The sequence below is a fragment of the Microcebus murinus genome, chromosome 17 (assembly GCF_040939455.1).
Source record: "Microcebus murinus isolate Inina chromosome 17, M.murinus_Inina_mat1.0, whole genome shotgun sequence".
NCBI classification, from domain to species: Eukaryota; Metazoa; Chordata; class Mammalia; order Primates; family Cheirogaleidae; genus Microcebus; species Microcebus murinus.
The window spans coordinates 53,027,887-53,047,570 of NC_134120.1; the positions used below are offsets into that span (position 1 = coordinate 53,027,887).

At 43.6% G+C, this 19,684-nt stretch overlaps 2 protein-coding genes across 2 annotated transcripts; one reads left to right on the forward strand and one right to left on the reverse strand.

The window, feature by feature from the left end:
* Positions 1-954: 954 nt before the first annotated feature.
* On the reverse strand, positions 955-18,744 carry LOC142861609 (uncharacterized). Its single transcript, XM_075993751.1, has 5 exons — positions 18,482-18,744; positions 17,938-18,353; positions 16,257-16,368; positions 6,068-6,113; positions 955-1,113 (listed from the first exon to the last, which is right to left on the reverse strand). The coding sequence occupies exons 1-5, from the start codon at positions 18,742-18,744 to the stop codon at positions 1,036-1,038; spliced, it is 915 nt and encodes a 304-aa protein (XP_075849866.1). The 3' UTR covers positions 955-1,035.
* SRP9 (signal recognition particle 9) lies at positions 11,995-13,470 on the forward strand. Its single transcript, XM_075993671.1, has one exon. The coding sequence runs from the start codon at positions 12,084-12,086 to the stop codon at positions 12,342-12,344; it is 261 nt and encodes an 86-aa protein (XP_075849786.1). The 5' UTR covers positions 11,995-12,083; the 3' UTR covers positions 12,345-13,470.
* Positions 18,745-19,684: the final 940 nt, after the last annotated feature.

The following is a 19,684-nucleotide window of genomic DNA, read 5'->3' on the forward strand; positions in this document are numbered from 1 at the left end:
TTTTAAAAGGATGGAGGATTTGAAGACATCAATGTGACAGATATTCACTGACACGTGTCAAAAATATTTTCCTTTTTGATGTGCTGTTGTATTCGGTTTGCTAGTGTTTTGTTGAGGATTTTTATGTTCATTGCAATTATTGATCTGTAGTTTTCTTTGTTGTGTCCTTGCCTGGCTTTGGTATCAGGGTGATACTAGCTTTGTAGAATGAGTTAGGGAGAAATCCTTCCACCTTAATTGTTTGGAATCGTTTTGGTGGCATTGGTACCAGTACTTCTTTGTATGTCTGGGAGGATTCAACTGTGAGTTCCTCTGGTCCTGGGCTTTTTCTTGTTGTTGAGAGATTTTTTTAATCACTGATTCAATCTCGCTACTCATTATTGGTCTGTTCAATTTTCTTTTCTTTTTTTCTTTCTTTCTTTTCTTTCTTTTTTTTTTTTGAGACAGAGTCTCACCCTGTTGTTCGGGCTAGAGAGCTGTGGCGTCAGCCTAGCTCACAGTAACCTTGAACTCCTGCACTCAGGAATTTCTTCTGCCTCAGCCTCCTGAGTAGCTGGGACTACCGGCATGCGCCACCATGCCAAGCCCAGCTAATTTTTTCTATATATTTTTAGTTAGCCAATTAATTTCTTTCTATTTTTAGTAGAGACGGGGGTTTCACTCTTGCTCAGGCTGGTTTCGAACTCCTAACCTTGAGTGATCCTCCCGCCCCAGCCTCCCAGAGTGCTAGGATTATAGGTGTGAGCCACTGTGCCCCGCCCAATTTTCTTTTAATTTAAAATATTCTTCCTCCTTATTGTTTGCCTTTTAACCTCAGTCATGCTCTGCTTGCCTTGACCCTTTGCCAGAGACAAGCTCACCTCTGGCCTCTCCTTTTTGTCTGCCACTGACTCTGCTCAGTCTTATATCAGTTCATATAAAATTCAAGTGCATATAACAAAAAACCCAAAGTAATCATGGCTTAAATACATTAGTGTGTATTTTCTCACAGAAGATTTTTAGGAGCCCAAGATGTTTCTTTCTGTTCCAACATTGTCACTTGGAGCCTTCTTCCTTGGAGATCACACCATGGCCCTGTACATGGAGCTTCAGCCAACATGCCAGCATTCCTGGCTAAACAACACGCAGAAGAACAGAAAAGGCACAGCTCTCAGATTCAGCTCCTGTTACAACCGCTTTCTCCCAAGTCCCATACATTTTTTTTATATCTCATTGGCTAGAATGTGGCCACACCTGGCAGTGAATGAGGCTGGGAAATGTAGTCTTTTAGGTGAGGGGCATTGTCACCCTAAGTAAAAGTTTCTTACCTAAGCAATAATTTCAAGATGAATGATGGCAGGGTAGGCAAATAGCAGTCTCTGCCGCAGTTCTGTTACATTGTCCCACCCCTAAACATACGACTTGCCCAAGGATCTTCCTTCGACCCCTTTCCATCTCTCTCTCGACACCCTGCTCTTCAGGATTTCTGCCGCAGGTAGGAGATCTTTGACATCATGTGTGTGGTATCTCTTCCGATCTCTCCTGTAAACTACCTCCAGGTGCATCTCCCTGAACACTCTCCGAGCCTCGCAGGTAGGTTCATACTCCCCAGCCTGGCCCAGCCTCCACAGTGAGGCCCGACCTGCCTTCAGACTAGTTCCCTAGCGTCCCTCTGTGCATGAGATACCTTCCAGCCAAGCTGGACTTTTGGTTTTTCCAAATATATTTTTCTCTGCCCGGAAAGCCCTAACTACTAATTCCATCCATCTGGTGAACATATACTCAATGGGGTTATTTTATTTTGTTTTATTTTGCTTTTTTTTGAAATAAGGTCTCGCTCTGTCAACCCAGGCTGGAGAGCAGTGGTGTCATCAGCTCACTGCAACCTCAAATTCCCGGCCTCCAATTACCCTCCTGTCTCAGCCTCCCAAGTAGCTGGGACTACAGGTGTGCACCACCATGCCCAGCTAATTTTTCTGTTTTCTGTAGAGATGAGGTTTCACTCTTGTTCAGCCTGGTCTTGAACTCCTGAACTCAAGCGATCCTCCTGCTTCGGCCTTCCAGTGTGCTGGGATTACAGGGTGAGCCACCGCACGCAGCCGTCTTTTTAAATGTGGTGGAGTGGTGGGAAAACAGAGTTAATGCCAGGGACAAGGTGCCACAGCAGGGAGGGAGTGGGAAGCAATACCCCCGCTGCTCTCTCCTCTCCCACTTCTTTCTCTTGCTGCTGCTTCTGAAGGCTGAATCCACTGGACACATGCCAGACAGGGAGGGAGCCTAGCAGGGCGCTCACAGGGCCCGGCCTGGGCCTGGAGCAGGGCAGAGAAGGGCAAGGGACGGAGCTAGGGGACAAGTGGAGAGTAACTAACCTGACAGATAATCAGGATGAATGAATTTGAATATTTAACTATTTAATGGATATTTAATATGTAACACCTATTTAATATTGTCTGCTATTTTTCCATTATAAGATTTACAACAAGCATGCAAATCTTAGTGATCCACTGGAATGTAGTTATTATGGGTTCCAGGACAGACTACTAGAAAACCAGAGTTATGTATCACTGACTTCTCAGTGAGCGTGTGTCAAGCGGAAGGAATCAACACACTCATGAGCACCTTGTTTCCACCTCCCATTCCCAAGGGTAAGTTTTGGATAAAATGTCAGGCACTTGGTCAGAGCGTTAGAAAGTGTCAAATGAAATACTGACCTGGTTACTTGGTAATCCGAAATGAAATATAAAGGTACTTCGGAAATATAAGCAGGTTTATTAATTAAGGTACAAGAGTGACCTTTAATCAAAGTACTATTTAATGTTAGATGAGGAAATAAAAAGAGATGATTAAATTGTAAGCAAGATAGACCACTGCTGGCCGGGCGTGGTGGCTCATGCCTGTAATCCCAGCACTCTGGGAGGCAGAAGCGGGTGGATGGTTTGAGCTCAGGAGTTTGAGACCAGTCTGAGCAAGAGCGAGACCCAGTCTCTACTAAAAATAGAAAGAAATTACTTGGACATCTAAAAACATATATAGAAAAAATTAGCTGGGCATGGTGGCGCATGCCTGTAGTCCCAGCTACTCAGGAGGCTGAGGCAGGAGGATCACTTGAGCCCAGGAGTTTGAGGTTGCTGTGAGATACACTGACACCATGGCACTCTAGCCTGGGCAACAAAGTGAGACTCTGTCTGAAATAAAAAAAAAAAAGGTAGACCACCGCTTTAACTATTGTCCTTCCCTGGGGAGTTGGGGCATTTGGTCTTGTGCCTGAAAAGAAGGCACCGAAGGACTCCATCTCCATCACTTCCTAGGATTTAATTAAATTAACTAATATGACTACTAAATCGGTACCTTTCAGGGGAAAAAGTCATGAAGATACGTAACAGGACGAGGGAAGGTGAATGGTAGAGGGATGTAGGTGGCTCAAGGGCAGGAACCTGCTAATCTCCCAGGAGCCTCCTAAGCGGCCCAAGGGGGAAAGAACCGGACCTGGATGGTGACTCTGCTGGGCAGAGCTGGTTCTGTGCCCAGACCTGAGATACTACCCCCATCTCCTGTGTTATTGAAGAGCTAGCTCAGTTCTGAAAGCAAGGGATGGAGAGACAAGGGGTAAGAGGAATGTCTTTAGTGGACATGTCATCAAATCTGTGAACACGCGCGATCTCCGGATTCCTAGCTGAAGGAGGAGCGCAGGGAGAGCCATCTGCCTGTGAGGGCCCAGCAATGGCAGCAAGGGCGCAACCTCTGCTGGCCTTATCTTTCGATAAAGCCTTAGCGAGCAAACCGAGTCTTTCTCTTTCCAGATAACAAGACAGGCTTTATCAAGACTACCACCAGGGGCTTGGCGAGGTTCTGACTCCAGGAGGCGTGGCCGGCGGGGGAGGGAGGCCCTAGCAGCTCTGTGGGGCTGTGGACTCCTCGGACCACCTTCTCCAAAAATCTCCAGCTTGGACTTTCACACTGCTTCCTCCACGTTGAGGGTCGCAAAAAGCAATGATCACATGTGGGTGACAATTTTAGAGAACTTGCTCCGGTAACACCCAGGGTCCTGACCTTGCTACAAGTTATCAAAACTGCAAGCTTTGGGGTGAGTCACAGGCGGTGGTGGGCGGAGGGTTTGGTTTGAGGTGGGGTTGGAATGCTCGTGTCGGGTGTGGATCCAAATCAGGAAGAGACTCAGGCACACGAGGGAGTGTGAGTCCAGGGCTGCAGGGCCCACTACTCAGGCCTGGGGACCATTTCTAGAGTGGATGTTTGTCTGCTGAGTCACACCGAGCCACAGACCACTGCCTAAACCTTCCTCCTTCCTCCCCTCTTCAGATTCCAGCCGTAGTTTTACAGCATGCATCCCAGGATATAACGTTAGGAAGCTCCAGTGCTCCGGTTTCACAGGCTAGATTATTGGGAGTATTCTCATAATAGACACCATAAAATGAACCCAGATAAGTACAGGCCTTGCATTGCCCACGCTCAAACCTCAACCCCTGCTACTCACTGTCTGTTATACCCAACATCTCTGAGCTGCAGTACTCTTGTTTGTCAGATAAGACTAATACGCCTATATAGAAAGGTTGTTGGCCGGGCGTGGCTCACGCCTGTAATCCTAGCTCTCTGGGAGGCTGAAGTGGGCAGATTGCTTGAGGTCAGGAATTCGAAACCAGCCTGAGCAAGAGCAAGATCCCGTCTCTACTATAAATAGAAAGAAATTAATTGGCCAACTAATATATATAGAAAAAACAATTAGCCGGGTATGGTGGTGCATACCTGTAGTCCCAGCTACTCAGGAGGCTGAGGCAGAAGGATTGCTTGAGCCCAGGAGTTTGAGGTTGCTGTGAGTTATGCTGATACCACGGCACTCACTCTAGCCTGGACAACAAAGCAAGACTCTGTCTCAAAAAAAAAGAAAAAGAAAAAGAAAGGTTGTCATCATTATGTAAAATATTTATAAGTACCTAATATATTGCAGATAGGAAGTATTTTAGTTATTACCTATGTATCTATCCTATATCTATGCTACTATGTCTATATCTGTATCTATGTCTATAGCTACATGAATCTATAGATTGAGTAAATTTATTTATATATATAACAGTTTTTTTTTTTTTTTTTTTTTTTGAGACAGAGTCTCACTTTGTTGCCCGGGCTAGAGTGAGTGCCGTGGCGTCAGCCTAGCTCACAGCAACCTCAATCTCCTGGGCTCAAGCGATCCTCCTGCTTCAGCCTCCCGAGTAGCTGGGACTACAGGCATGCGCCACCATGCCCGGCTAATTTTTTATATATATATTAGTTGGCCAATTAATTCCTTTCTATTTATAGTAGAGACGGGGTCTCGCTCGGGCTGGTTTTGAACTCCTGACCTTGAGCAATCCGCCCGCCTCGGCCTCCCAAGAGCTAGGATTACAGGCGTGAGCCACAGCGCCCGGCCTATATATATAACAGTTTTATTGAGATACAGTTTATATAAAACTCCAATTATTTATTTATTTATTTATTTATTTTTTGAGACAGGGTCTCACTTTGTTGCCCAGGCTAGAGTGAGTGCCATGGCGTCAGCCTAGCTCACAGCAACGTCAAACTCCTGGGCTCAAGCGATCCTACTGCCTCAGCCTCCCGAGTAGCTGGGACTACAGACATGCACCACCATGCCCAGCTAATTTTTTCTATGTGTATTAGTTGGCCAATTAATTTCTTTCTATTTATAGTAGAGACGGGGTCTTGCTCTTGCTCAGCTTGGTTTCGAACTCCTGACCTCGAACAATCCGCCTGCCTCGGCCTCCCAGAGTGCTAGCATTATAGGCGTGAGCCATTGTGCCTGGCCTCCAGTCATTTATTTTTAAGAATATAATTCAATGACTTTTAGAAAATCTAATAAGTTATGCAACTATTGCCACAATCTAATGTTAGAACATTTCTATCACCCCAAAAAGAAACTTGTGGTCATTTGCACTTACTAGAGTAAGTTCATTCTATATAAAGCTTAAATTAATTTATTATAGAAATTCCTCCCACTCACCCAAAAAACCCTCCCAAGATATAAAATAGCTAAGGTTAGGTTTTACTTAATAAATGTTGAATTTGATTTTTCTTTTACCTTTTCAAATTTTGCCAACCCATGGACATTCCTAGAGAGCAGTTTTCTGTAAAATGAAGACAGGAGATCAAAACTGAGATTACATCAATTTCCATCTGTAGCATTTGGAACAGTGCCCACCCTCACAGTAACCTTGGTCTCCAGTAAAAGTTTGTTGAATAAAACTTTGAACAGTGATGCAAATCTTGCTGTTTCTGCTAAAACAGAAACCAAAAAAAATTTTTTTTTTGAGACAGAGTCTCACTCTGTTGCCCAGGATAGAGTGCCATGGCGTCAGCCTAGCTCATAGCAACCTCAAACTCCTGGGCTCAAGCAATCCTCCTGCCTCAGCCTCCCGAGTAGCTGGGACTACAGGCATGCGCCACCATGCCCGGCTAATATTTTTTCAATATTTTTAGATGTCCATCTAATTTCTTTTTATTTTTAGTAGAGTCGGGGGTCTCGCTCTTGCTCAGGCTGGTCTCAAACTCCTGAGTTCAAATGATGAGGCCCCCTCGGACTCCCAAAGGAAACCAAAAATCATTAAAGCTGAAAATTGACATGGCTGAATTTAATATAAAGTTTGTTTCTTTTAATAATCTTAAGAAAGGTAGTTATTTTATGGCTTTTAACTCAAGATGGCAAGTGTTTCATTTATCGAAAGATTTTAAGTAAAATTCAGTTGATTGAATAATCAAGTTTAAGGATACACAGAAGTAAATTTGGTCTTCGTAGCCCAGTTAAAAAATCCTTGAATAGGGAGGTGCCAAGATGGCAGACTCAGAGCGGCCGCACAGGCTGCTCCCTGGGAGAGGACTGAACCTGCGGTGGAGGCTCACCTGCAGATGGCCTCTGGGACAGAGCCTCCTAGATCAGCAGACAACTGATGGGAGACGCTCAGAGTGAAGGGAGGGGGACGGGGAGTGCCACTCACCGAGCTGGGAAGGGACCTGGGAGACCCCCACACCTGGGGAAGGGATAAAGGAGGGAGCCCAGGCCCCGTGCTCCCTGCATGGACACTGCCACTCGGCTGCCAGGGCACCGTGCCACCACCCCTGCAGGTCTCTGTGCTGCTCAGGGACTCCTTGGGGACTGCAGCGAAGCTGCATCGGAGGGGAGGCTCAGCAGGGGCCGCTGGTCTTGGTTCCCTGGCTGCCACAGCTGAGGCGACACTGAGCTCTCAGGTCGGGAGCTCCCGGTCTATACAGGGAGCAGTTTGCTGCAGCTGTCCCCACAGTGTCCCAGGCCAGGAGGGAGCAGAGGGAGCAGACGCACTCACACGCCCCTGACGGTGAGCCGGGTGCTCCCCTCCCCGCCCCGCCCAGGGAGCCCAAATGGAGCTCGAAGGGTCCCACAGTAGCAGCCACTGGGAAAGCTGAATGGGGAGACAGCCCCAACCACCCAGCAGCCCAGACCCCATGGCACCGCACCCTGACCAGTGGAGCCATGCCAAAGCCCAAGCCCCCCAGCCCTGCAGGCCACACGGAAGTCCGTGCCCCTTCAGACCCACATGCCCTGTGGCAGGCCGTGCTTCCTGATTTTGTATGCTGGCTGGCAGGCCATGCCCCACAGCCCCAAGTGCTGACCAGCAAAACAAGCCCCCTGGCCCTGCACACCAGCCAGTGGGCCACCACGCCTCCATGGCACCGCACGATGCCATGCCTACAGTCCAGGTCTTCCTCACGGACCCACTAGACACCAGCCGTGCCCCCACCCCTTGCACACCGCCGTTACACCTAGACCCGGACGGAGCGAACACCTGCATGCCTGACCCCATGGCCACTGCCTAGACGGCCCGGAGATAATTAGCCTAAGCGAAGGATCTCGGGAATGGAAAACCAAACACCACGCGTTCTCACTGCCCAGTGGGAGCTGAACGATGGGTACACACAGGCCCAAAGCAACATAAAGGACACGAGAAATCAAGAAGTGGGAAGGTAGGAAGGGGGTCGTGGGATAAAAACTTCCCTGTTGGGTACAATGAACACAATGTGGTGATGAGCACACCAAAAGCTCTGACTTACTCATTATTCAAGGTATCCATGTAACAAGAACATTTGTGTCCCCTCAATTAATATTTTGAAATTAAAAAACCCTTAAATATAATTGTAAAAATTTGATAATATTAACTCAAGATAATTATGATAAATGAAAAGGTATTGTATTCTTCACTAAGACTGTTAAATTTATGAAAAAATTTTTTTGGATTTTGCATGAAAAAATTAAAAAGTGGTTGGTTTATTTTGTCTTCACATGTTATTATGTACCTAGTAGAAATCCAAAAGGAATAAAGAATATACAGTGAAGTCTTCCTCTGTTAACATTGGTTGTCTCTTAAAAGAATTGCTTTGGGCCAGGTGCGGTGGCTCACACCTGTAATCCTAGCTCTCTGGGAGGCCGAGGCGGGCGGATTGCTCAAGGTCAGGAGTTCGAAATAAGACCCTGTCTCTACTATAAAGAGAAATAAATTAATTGACCAACTAATATATATATATATATATAAAATAGCCGGGCATGGTGGCGCATGCCTGTAGTCCCAGCTGCTCAGGAGGCTGAGGTAGTAGGATCGCCTGAGCCCAGGAATTTGAGGTTGCTGTGAGCTAGGCTGATGCCACGGCACTCACTCTAGCCTGGGCAACAAAGCAAGACTCTGTCTCAAAAATAAATAAATAAATAAATAAAGTAACCACTGCCTCATGTGGAATGTGACTAGTACGATTGAGGAACTTAATTAAAATTTTAATTTAATTTTAATTAAACTAAATTTAGAAACTGATAATTCAGTTATTGAAAAACTAAAGTATATTTGGAACTAGGATATATAAATCTACTTTTTCAAGTGTAAATTTCATTAAATCTAAACACAGATCAAGCTTTCCCAGGAAAATTTAGTGTCTGAATTCAGGTGTGCTAGGACAGCAAAATATTCACCAAATTGTAAAAACTTATTATAGAAAATTGTACACTATCTCATTAATAATTTTTATACTGTGTACCTAATAAAATAAAAATAATAAAATAAAAATAATAATATTTTGGATATATTGGGTTAATTAAATATATTATTAAAATTTGTTTTATCTGTTTCTTTTTACTTTTTTAAAATGTGGCTACTAGAAAATTAAAAATTACACATATGGCTCTCACTATCTTTCTATGGGACATGCTGACCTAGAGAGATAGCATATGCTTTTCCTCACTTTATAAATATATTAATGTCTTTTCTAATAAATAATTACTTTTAGTATTTCTGGCATAAGTACCACTTGGTCATGACATTCCAGATTATTTTCTATAATTTTTCATTTAGCTTCTTTTGCTTTAGTATTCGTATGTGAGATTGGTTTTTGGTTTTCTTTGATTGGGCTATTCTAGCACCCTGGAATCTGTCCTTTTCTATCTTTCAAATTATTTCAATGACATAGATCGATTCTGTTCTTTGAATAATAATGGAATTTCCTCTACAAATCTCTGGTCCGTGTGTTTTTTGGGTACAGGAGGGCATGAGGGGAGGATTACTCTGGCAATATTGTTAAGGGTACACATATTTTTTACTGAAGCATAAACTGTTTACACTAAAACAAGTAAAGGGTGTCGATTTTAAGTTATAACTTCATGCATTTTTACATATTTATATACCCACATAATTATAACCCAATTAAAATACACATTTCCAGTACCCCAGAAGTTCTCAGTACCCTTTCCTAGTCAGCCTCTCCCCCACACACGTGACTGCTATTCTGACATCTGGCACTATTGATTAAATTTGCTTGTTCTTGAATTCATACAAATGAAATCATATATTAAGTGCTCTTTTGTTTCTGGTTTCTTTCACTCAACATAATGTTTGTGATTCATGTCGAGTATAAAAGTACTTCATTTTTTTTAAATCACTGAGTACTTTTCTATTGTATGAATATCCGTAATTTATTTGCCCATTCTCCTGTTGATGTACATGTGGGCTATTTATAGTTTAAGGCTATTATGAATAGAGCTACTATAAATATTTTTTCTTTTTTTGAGACAGAGTCTCACTCTGCTGCCCAGGCTAGAGTGCTGTGGCGTCAGCCTAGCTCACAGCAACCTCAAACTCCTGGGCTCAAGCGATTCTCCTGCCTCAGACTCCCAAGTAGCTGGGGCTACAGGCATGCACCACTATGCCCAGCTAATTTTTTCTATATATTTTTAGCTGCCCAAGTAATTTCTTTCTATTTTTAGTAGAGATGGGGTCTTGTTCTTGCTCAGTTTGGCCTTGAACTCCTGAGCTCAAACAATCCTCCCACCTCGGCCTCCCAGAGAGCTAACATTACAGGTGTGAGCCTGTAATATTCTTCTACATATCTTTTTGAGGGCATATGCACTCATTTTTTCAGGCATATATACCTAGGAAGGGAATTGCTGGTCATAAAGAAAGTGTGTGTGTAATTGTAGGAAATACTACCAAATAGTTTTCTAATTTATACTAGACCAGGTAAGGGAGTTCCCGTTCCTCTACATCTTTACCAATATTTGGTATTGTTAAGATATTTTAATTTTAGCCTTTCCTGTGAATGTATAAAATGTTTTGATTTTAATTTCACTTCCCTGATGAATAATCATGGTTGATACCTATTTGTGCATGTATTGATTTTTGGATATCCTCTTATTGATTTATGGAAGTTCTTTTTTTTTTTATGGATATGAGGCTTCTAATTGTATATACATACAGCCAAGCCAATTGTATGGTTAATGCTTTTGGGGTCCTGAAATTTAGGGAATCTTTGCTTACCTCAAAGTCCTAAATGTGCTCCTAGATGTTTTTATACCATTAGTTTTATTGCTTTACCTTTCATATTTAACTCTAGGATCTAGTACATATCTGTAAATGATGAAAGGGGTCAAGCTTGATTATAGAGACACACATATAGATACAGATACAGATACAAATATGGGCAGAGATATCCTACTGCTAGGACAGTTACGGAAAAGATCACCTTTCACCCACTGCACTGAAGTGCTGTCTCCGATGTAAATTTAGTGCCTGTGTATGGGTGGATCTATTTCTGAACCTATTCTGCTCTGTTGGTCAATTTGCACCAATATTTCACATTGATTAATGAACTTTATGGTAATCTCTGAAGTCTAGTAGTATATGTGCTCTTTGTTTTTCTTTTCTTGGTTATTCTAGGTCCTTTGCATTTCTGCACAAATTTTAGAAAAGTCTTTCAACTTCCACAAAATGCGGTTGAGATTATGACTAGACTATATTGAATCTATAACTTGGGAGAACAGATATCTTATCAAAATTGAATCTTCTACCAACTAAAAATATATATACAAAAAATTAGCCGGGCATGGTGGTGCAGGCCTGTAGTCCCAGCTACTTGGGAGGCTGAGGCAGGAGGATAGCTTGAGCCCAGGAGTTTGAGGTTGCTGTGAGCTAGGCTGATGCCACGGCACTCACTCTAGCCAGGGCAACAAAAGTGAGACTCTGTCTCAAAAAAAAAAAAAAAAAAATTGAATCTTCTGATCCATCAATATGGCATATCACTCCATTTATTTAGGTATTTTATATTTTTCTTAGAATCTTTGTTGTTTTCAGTGTGAAAGAAGGTCAAGAACGTTGTTAGATTTATTACTATATATTTAATTTTTATGCTATTGTAAATGGTATTGCTTTTTAAATTTTGTTTTCTAATTATTTGTTGCTAGTATTTTCTTTGTACAGAAGTCATGTCACTTGCAAATAAAGATAGATTTACTTCTTTTCCAATCTTTTATTTTTCTTATTTATTTTTCTTGGCTTATTACATTGGCTAAAATTGCCAATCAAATGTTGAATAGAAGTGCTAATAAGGAACATTCTTTTCTTATTTTGAAAATTTAATTATAAATGATACTAACTGGAAGTTTTGGAGTTATCCTTTAGCTAATTTAGGAAGTTCCTTTACATTTGTCTTGAATTTCTAACATTAAAAAGTTTATTTTGGGGTGGGTAGTTAGGTAGCTGGGCCCGGTCCCGCGGTCTTGCCTCTCTCCTGTTCCACTCTGGGCCACGATGCCGCAGTTCCAGACCTGGGAGGAGTTCAGCCGCGCGGCCGAGAAGCTCTACCTCGCCGACCCTATGAAGGCACGCGTGGTTCTCAAATATAGGCATTCAGATGGGAGTTTGAGTATTAAAGTAACAGATGATTTAGTTTGTTTGATGTATAGAACAGACCAAGCTCAAGATGTGAAGAAGATTGAGAAATTCCACAGTCAACTAATGCGACTTATGGTAGCCAAGGAATCCCGCAGTGTTGCCATGGAAGCAGACTGAATGGTTTGAAATGAAGATTCTGTCATGTTAGGAAGTAAATATCTTTTGAATTTGAGAAAATGTTGGAACAGAAACTACTTTATGTAACTAAGTGGAGTATTCAAAAGCCAAGAGATCATTTTTTGTATTTTCTTTTTAATGTTTACTTTAGAGAGCTAGGAATGTAAATGGTTTAAATTAGAAAACCTTTATTTATTTTTGGAAATTGAACAAGAATTACATCTATCTTGGAAACTTTTTGTGGATTGTTTGATGTTGGGTAAAATATATAATTCTTTGATAAATTTGTATCAGTAATTTGAAAATGAGATATCAAGAAAAGCCAGTTCTTTCATCAATTTAGTTGCTCTATCTTTAAAAGAAAATGAAATGTAACCATTTTGATAGATCAATATATTTCTTTTGGAACATAAAATTTGTGCTGTTGATGACCAATAAATATAAAATATGGTAACTGGAATTAACTGTATACCATAATATACCTGATTATGTATAATAGTGTAGTCTTATTATATCTTAAAAAGTAAAAATGAATAACAAGTATGCTTTACCTTAATCTTTCCGGATTTAAGCTATAATTTTTAGTGTAAGGGATTTGTGGTATCATCACCTTATTGAGCAATGACTAGCTTTGCAAAAACTGGTTTTCAGTGATCAGAAACGACAGCAGTTATTTGAATGCATGAATGGAATGGTAATCATTATAATGGACTGAAACCACCATAGTACAGAAATATTTACTACATATTTTTCTGCTATAGTTTCTCAGAAGGGCTAAGGATTATTCAAACCATTAAATCTTTGCTTACCTCAGACACCCCTGCCCGTTTTCTCTCTTTACTTAACTAAGCATGACTGTCACAACTGTTATATTTTCCAGTAAACCATAAATGTGATATTATTTGATATTTATCTTATATTTGTAAACTGAATTTTGTCACCTAAATGTAACGTTCACATGCTGATTCTTCAAGAATAAAATGAAGGCACTACCTTAAAATAGCTTTTGAAGAAATTTGTCATGTTCACCAATATGTTAGCATAGGAAGTTCTATTAACCATATGAATTTTGGGATGTTTCAGAGAAGTCAGTAAATAAAATACTACACAAATAAAAAAAAAAAAAGTTTATTTTGGCCTGGGCGCAATGGCTCACACCTGTAATCCTAGCACTCTGGGAGGCTAAGGTGGGCGGATCTTTTGAGCTCAGGAGTTCAAGACCAGCCTGAGCAAGAGTCAGACCCCATGTCCACTAAAAATAGAAAGACATTAGATGGACAGCTAAAAATTTCTATATATAGAAAAAATTAGCCAGGTATGGTGGCACATGCCTGTAGTCCCAGCTACTCGGGAGGCTGAGGCAGGAGGAGACCTTGAATCCAGGAGTTTAAGGTTTCTGTGAGCTAGGCTGACATCATGGCACTCTAGCCTGGGGAAGTGAGTGAGACTCTGTCTCAAAAAAAGAAAAAAAAGTTAATTTTATTAAATCATTTTCTTCATTGTGATTATCTTATAGGTTTTCTCTTTTAGTGTGTTAATGGCATAACTTATATCAATTGATTTTCATATGTCAATTCAGTCTTGCAATCTTGTATATTCATGAAAAACATTGGTCTGTGATTATCTTTTCTTCTATTTTACCACTTCCCAAACAACATGAGAATCTCACAACAGTGTTATCCCATTTGCTCCTCACCTTTTGTGGCATTATTGTCAAATGTTTTCCCTCTATATTGGTTGTATATCTCATTAACCTTGTTCTTATGGTTTCTTTGGAGAAACAATTTTTTAAAACTAAACTTTATTTTTAGAACATTTTTAGACTTACAGAAAAAATAAAAAGATGATACAGAGAGTTCCCATATACACCTCACTGTGTTTCCACTATTAACGTATTACTTTAGGAGGGCACATTTGTTACAACTAATGAACCAATATGGGTACATTACCATTAACAAAGCCTGTAGTTTATTCTCATTTTCTCGGTTTTTACTTACTATCTTTTTTGTGTTCCCATCTAAGACACACACTACATTTACTTGTCACATCTCCTATTGGCTGTGACAGTTTCTCAGACTTTGCTTGTTTTTGATGATGTGACAATTTTGAGGAGTACTAGTCAGGGGTTTTATAGGATACACATCCATTGGAATTTTTCTTGTGTTTTTCTCATGGTTAGATGGTTCTAGGTTTTTAGCAGGAAGACTGCAGAGCTCTGTCATGTGTTTCCTGCAGGACTTTCTCTCCAAGTGGAGCCTGTTTCCCACACAGAGTAAGTTTAGAAGGACTTTACTGGGCCTTTCTCCTTTAGTCCTACCAGCCTAGCACTCAGGAGATGGAAAGCCTACCATTCGTTTGGTTCTTCTCCAGACCTAAACCCATTAAGCCGATTCATATGGCCATGAAAGCCCTGCTTCTATTTTTCCTTCAGCAAATCCCTCTGCCTAGGCCAATCCCAGTCCTAAGCCTGAGCCCAGATGTGACAAATGCCACCCAATGAAGAAAAAGGGGCAACTCAGCTCATACTGAAGGATCCCCCCACTTTTGAATTTAATTCCATTAAATTTTTTTCTTCATTTTTTAAAATTTTTATTTATTTTTATTCTAATTTAATTCCATTATATATTTTTTTTATTCATTTTTTTTCAATCTCTGGAACCAGACTGACTGGGTGACCTTTGCAAGTCATTTGACCTTTCTGTGCCTTAGGGTTTTCATCTATAAAAAAAACTATGATATTAGTACCTACTTGATATGGTTGTGGTGGTTAGTATACACTAAGTATTTAGGACTGTGCAAAGCTCTGCAGGTATTAGTCCAGATGGTAATGGTGGGAGTGAAAACAAACCTTGATTGTGTGATGTGAATGAGATTTGGGGATTGTTTGTTCCTGCAACATAATGAGCCTACCCTGCATGTCCCACTCCATAATGAGGCTTGAATTGAATGTAGTAGCACCCCATGCACATACTCTGGAATTAGAATAGTTGGAGACTCAAACTAATGCTCAACTTATGCATTTCAACAAAGCGGCCACCCTTAGGAATATCATCTCAGATACGCACAAGATACAGCTCTGTTCTCATGGAAACCTGCACATACCCATTGCAGCACGTCTACATCAGTTTTTGTTCTTTGCATGTCTCACTCCCCTCTACAACTGTAGGCTTCTAGAAGGGAAAAATTATATATTTTTACCTGGCCATCCAATGAAGTTTTAATCAAATTTCTTAACATGACCGTGCTTCAGATTCCTCATCCATAAAACAAGAATAGTAACAGTGTTTAGCTTAGAGCTGTAGTCAGAATTTGATTGAATTAATTGAACCAATACATTTGAATAGTAGTTAAATCACAATTATAACAGTGCCTGTCAAATAAAAGATACTATGTATTAACTCTTATTTTATTATTCGCTTGTGGTAACCTTCTGGAGAGTGTGCCTTTGCAGAAGGATGATATATATGCGACAAAGGCAGTGGTGTGCTGGTAAATGTTGAACAACTGGCTCTCCAGGGAAAAGCCCTGATTTGCAGCGTTTGACTATTTTCATGGTGTCAATGCTCCTATTTTGGCTGATCTCAAACTACCAGCATGATGTCACTAAGCGCAGAATTGTGAAGTGTGTGCAATCACATTCCACCACACAGATACAGTACACATAAGTAATTTCAAATGCATAAATAATATTAAGATGTAGTAAAATAATTAGTACATACATTTTGAATACTTATTATCTTTGTTTTTAATATGTTATCTAATTATAAGTATATATAATTTAATTTTTAATAGTGGTCATGTTTAACAACTGGCTTGCAAAGTTGCATGTCACTGGGTATCATTTTACTCCTCCCATTCCCAAAATGTACAATGCAACTCACTGAGCCCAGACGTCAGCCTCAGCATCCTTACCCAGGCAGGGTCCTAAACAGCTTCCAGCAATCCACTGAAGTTGGCAACCCAGTGGAAACTTCTCTTTTTTCCTGTGTTGCCTCCCACATGTAATACGTTACAAATTTTTCTGCTGTCAAAATTAAGAAGGTACGTTGTGTTATTTTATATTTGAAATTATTTGGCAACAATTCATTTATTTAATTTCTGACTGTCTATAATCCTGAACAAATCATCATGCATACTTAGGTGTTCTTACAAAGAAAATATTAAGAGGAACTAACTTACAATTTTAATATAATCAAGTATTTATGAATACTAAATATAACAATTGCTGAAGTTCACATGATCTAGGTTTCTTAATCATGTACATGTTTATTACTGTCTATTTTGAAATAATTTTGATTTTTTTCAGCAATGCATGGATTGGAATCCTGGATTATCTGTGCAAGCCTTTGAACTCTGCATAGTCCCTGCACCTCCTGCAGGAGAGATGCAGGAGAGAAAAGAGTCAAGGATGAACAGAACCAGGATTTCCCACTGGGGGCACCTAATTATGCCATTAGCCAAGGAGGAGAAAATAAAAAGAGGAACAGATTTAAAGGGGAGAGACTGAACTGAGTTTGGACATGTTGAGTTTTAGGTGCCTGCAGGCCTTCAAGGTGGAGATGACAGTGGGCATTTGGACAGGTGGTTTTGGAAGGCGAGAGGTCAGGGAGTGGATGCAGACATGTAAGCCATTAACACATACGTGGCAGGTAACATCGGGAGACTCCAGAAGCAGGGCTGATGACAGCTCCCTGGGGGAGCACCTACAAACAAGTAGAGGTGGGAGGGACAAAAATAAGCCTGCCACTGACTGATACAGGAAGGATAATATTTACTATTACCTCAAAATAAAATCAAGAACAAAGACTTCGGGTGTTCTGGAAAATTGCACAGGCTCAAGGATCTCTCCCTATAATTTCTTAGAATGCATATTGTGGAAGGCAGAGTTTCTAAGGCATGGCAGTGTGCACGAATTGTTACGAACTTCCCCCTGCGTCCCACGATGGCGAGGTTGCTGTGCGGAACCCACCGTGAGCCCAGGGCCTGGGAGGAACATCATTCCGTTTGTTGAAGGGTAAAAATGTTGTTAGGGCTGAAGATCACGGTTTCCTCCTTCCACCCTCCCAGCAGGATTAAATGAAAAACGTTATAACCACGCAGAAAGTCTCTTGTCATTAAAGTTTTGTCCTAATCTGGAATAAACTACCTTGCACACACACACGGATGCAATAATGACAGCTTTGGGTGCAAACCTGGGTCTTCACAGGTTCCAGACCACGACAGTTCGCCCCGAGCCCACGAGATGGCGCTGCCGACCCGCACAGCGGGGAGACCGGCCTGGGCGCAGCGGGTTAGGCTGGGAGGAATGCGGGGTGATGCCAGCATTCCCTGTGACCGCAGTACCTGGCTGCCGCTCACCGTGACTCGTTATCCCCTGAGAGCAGCTTATTCTGCCACTCAGCGCAGGTCCTTCTGAAGGTCCCAGCAGAACAGCAGGAGCCAAAGGAGCGCCCCTTCCTTTCCGACCCTCCGCAGCTGGCATTCCCGTCCTCTCCCCGTCCCCTTCCTCACAGCCCTGCTGCTGTCCCCAAACGCCCAGAGCCCTTGACGTGCACACCTGCTCCTCCCAGGTGCGCTGCCAGCCAGACCTCACCTGCCGACACCTGGCCAGCGCCCTCCCCCGCGGGCTGGGCGTCGCTCCGGAGGACGCCGTTGGCCAGGCGTCGCGTGCAGCTCTCACCGCGCCCGGAGGCGACCCGGGGAGCTGGCCGGGACGTGGCCGCCAACCCCGCCGTGTGAGGACCCCACAGCTCTGGCGGCGGGCGTCCCGGCCGTGTGAGGACCCCACAGCTCTGGCTGGGGAGAGCGCGGGCCGCCCGCGGGGGGCGGTGGCCGGGAGCGGGGCCACTCGGCGGCGGCGCAGGGGAGCGGCGGACCTCGGGACGCCGCCGTCGCCGGCTGGGAGGAAGCCCACGCGCCTGCTGCGGAGACGGGAGGGGAGCTGAGGACAGGCGAGAACGTCCAGCCGTGAGCACCCGGGCCCGGTCGGTTCTGGGCCGGGTATGTCGCCTGCAAAAGATGCGAGGTCCTCGCCTAGCAGCTCAGAATGCGACCTCATCTGGAAAGGGCAGTTGCTGCAGCAATCAGTCAAGGCGCGATGAGGAGTGTGTGGGCCCCAATCCAAGACGACTCCTGACCGCAGAGCTGGAGGTTTGGGGAGACGCAGCTGCAAGCCCAGGGATGCCAAAGGTCGCGGCAGCCGCAGGGGCATGACGGGGTCACCCGTGGGCTCCAGCGGGAGCACGGCCTGCTGGCCCCTTGACCCTGGGCTTCCAGCTCTGCGACCGGGAGGCAGGCAGCGTCCCTGCGGCAGCCCCAGGGAGGCTGCAGGCCCTTCCCAGGCCCGCGGTGCTCTGGCCGGGAGCCTGGCCTGGACACGCCCTCGCGCCCGCCCTCCCATCTGTGCTTCCACCGTGCCTCAGCCTACCTAGTCCTTAACTCAACCTACCCGCGGGCCTGCTTCCCTCCTGTCACTTACTCCACTGTGCTCTCGTCCCGTCCCTTCTGTCCCTTCTGTCCCCACAGCCTCCCCCGTTCTCTGGCAGCCTCACAGATTTAGGCTGCGTCCCCAGTGACGTCCCCTAGCGGCCCTGAATGCCATCCCCAGGCTTAGGAGGCACACTACGACAGGCTCACCTAGGCCACCAACAGCACACTGAGCTGGTTGATTCGACTGTTTCAGGGATTTGGAGGAAGAAGTAGGAGACAGAGGTGACAGCAGCCTCAAGCACCAGTGTAAGTGCTATTTTTATAATAATCCATCGAGTCAGAGAGTATGATAGCACAGGCTTTTGGACCTAACGCCTCTGTGCTCTGACGCCAGCTCTGCCACTTAGAAGCTGGCTGACCTGGGGCAGCCACCTATGTCTCTGCACCTGTTTCCTCACCTGGACGATGTCATCTGTCACTCCAGGTTGTGAGAACTGAATGCACGTAGAGGGTCGGGTGTCAGGAAGGGCCTTTCCCACGCTAAGGGCTCAGTACCCCACATGGTCGCGATGGTGAAGACCGGAGCTCGCCGTACCTCCCCGGGCCTGCTGCAGCCCACGGAAACAGCATGGAAAGCATGTGCGTTCTGTGAATTTGCACTGTGAAGAATTTCCCTCAGATCGTCATAAAGCATGAGATTTATAAGTGATGCACGTCCTCTGTTGTCTAAGCATTCCACGCGAGGCCCTAACGCTGGGAACAGTGGGTCACCATGGCCCCCGCTGTTCTAGAAGATGGTGCCAGGCCCTCTGGGCAGCACTTGCTGAGGGCAGCCCGACTCGAGTCTGCAGCTTTGCCCGTAATCCACTTTTTATCCATCTTTAGTCTGGAAGAGATGAGAAGGACAGGGG

What these genes read in the sequence shown, in the direction of transcription:
- LOC142861609 (XM_075993751.1), bottom strand. Translation starts at nt 18,744, where the DNA reads ATGGGAGGGCGGGCGCGAGGGCGTGTCCAGGCCAGGCTCCCGGCCAGA. An exon ending in CCCAAACCTCCAGCTCTGCG is followed by an intron (nt 18,354 to 18,481) that starts GTCAGGAGTCGT and finishes CATCTTTTGCAG; the next exon opens with GCGACATACCCGGCCCAGAA. An exon ending in CGCTGGCCAGGTGTCGGCAG is followed by an intron (nt 16,369 to 17,937) that starts GTGAGGTCTGGC and finishes TAATTTTGACAG; the next exon opens with CAGAAAAATTTGTAACGTAT.
- SRP9 (XM_075993671.1), top strand. Translation starts at nt 12,084, where the DNA reads ATGCCGCAGTTCCAGACCTGGGAGGAGTTCAGCCGCGCGGCCGAGAAG.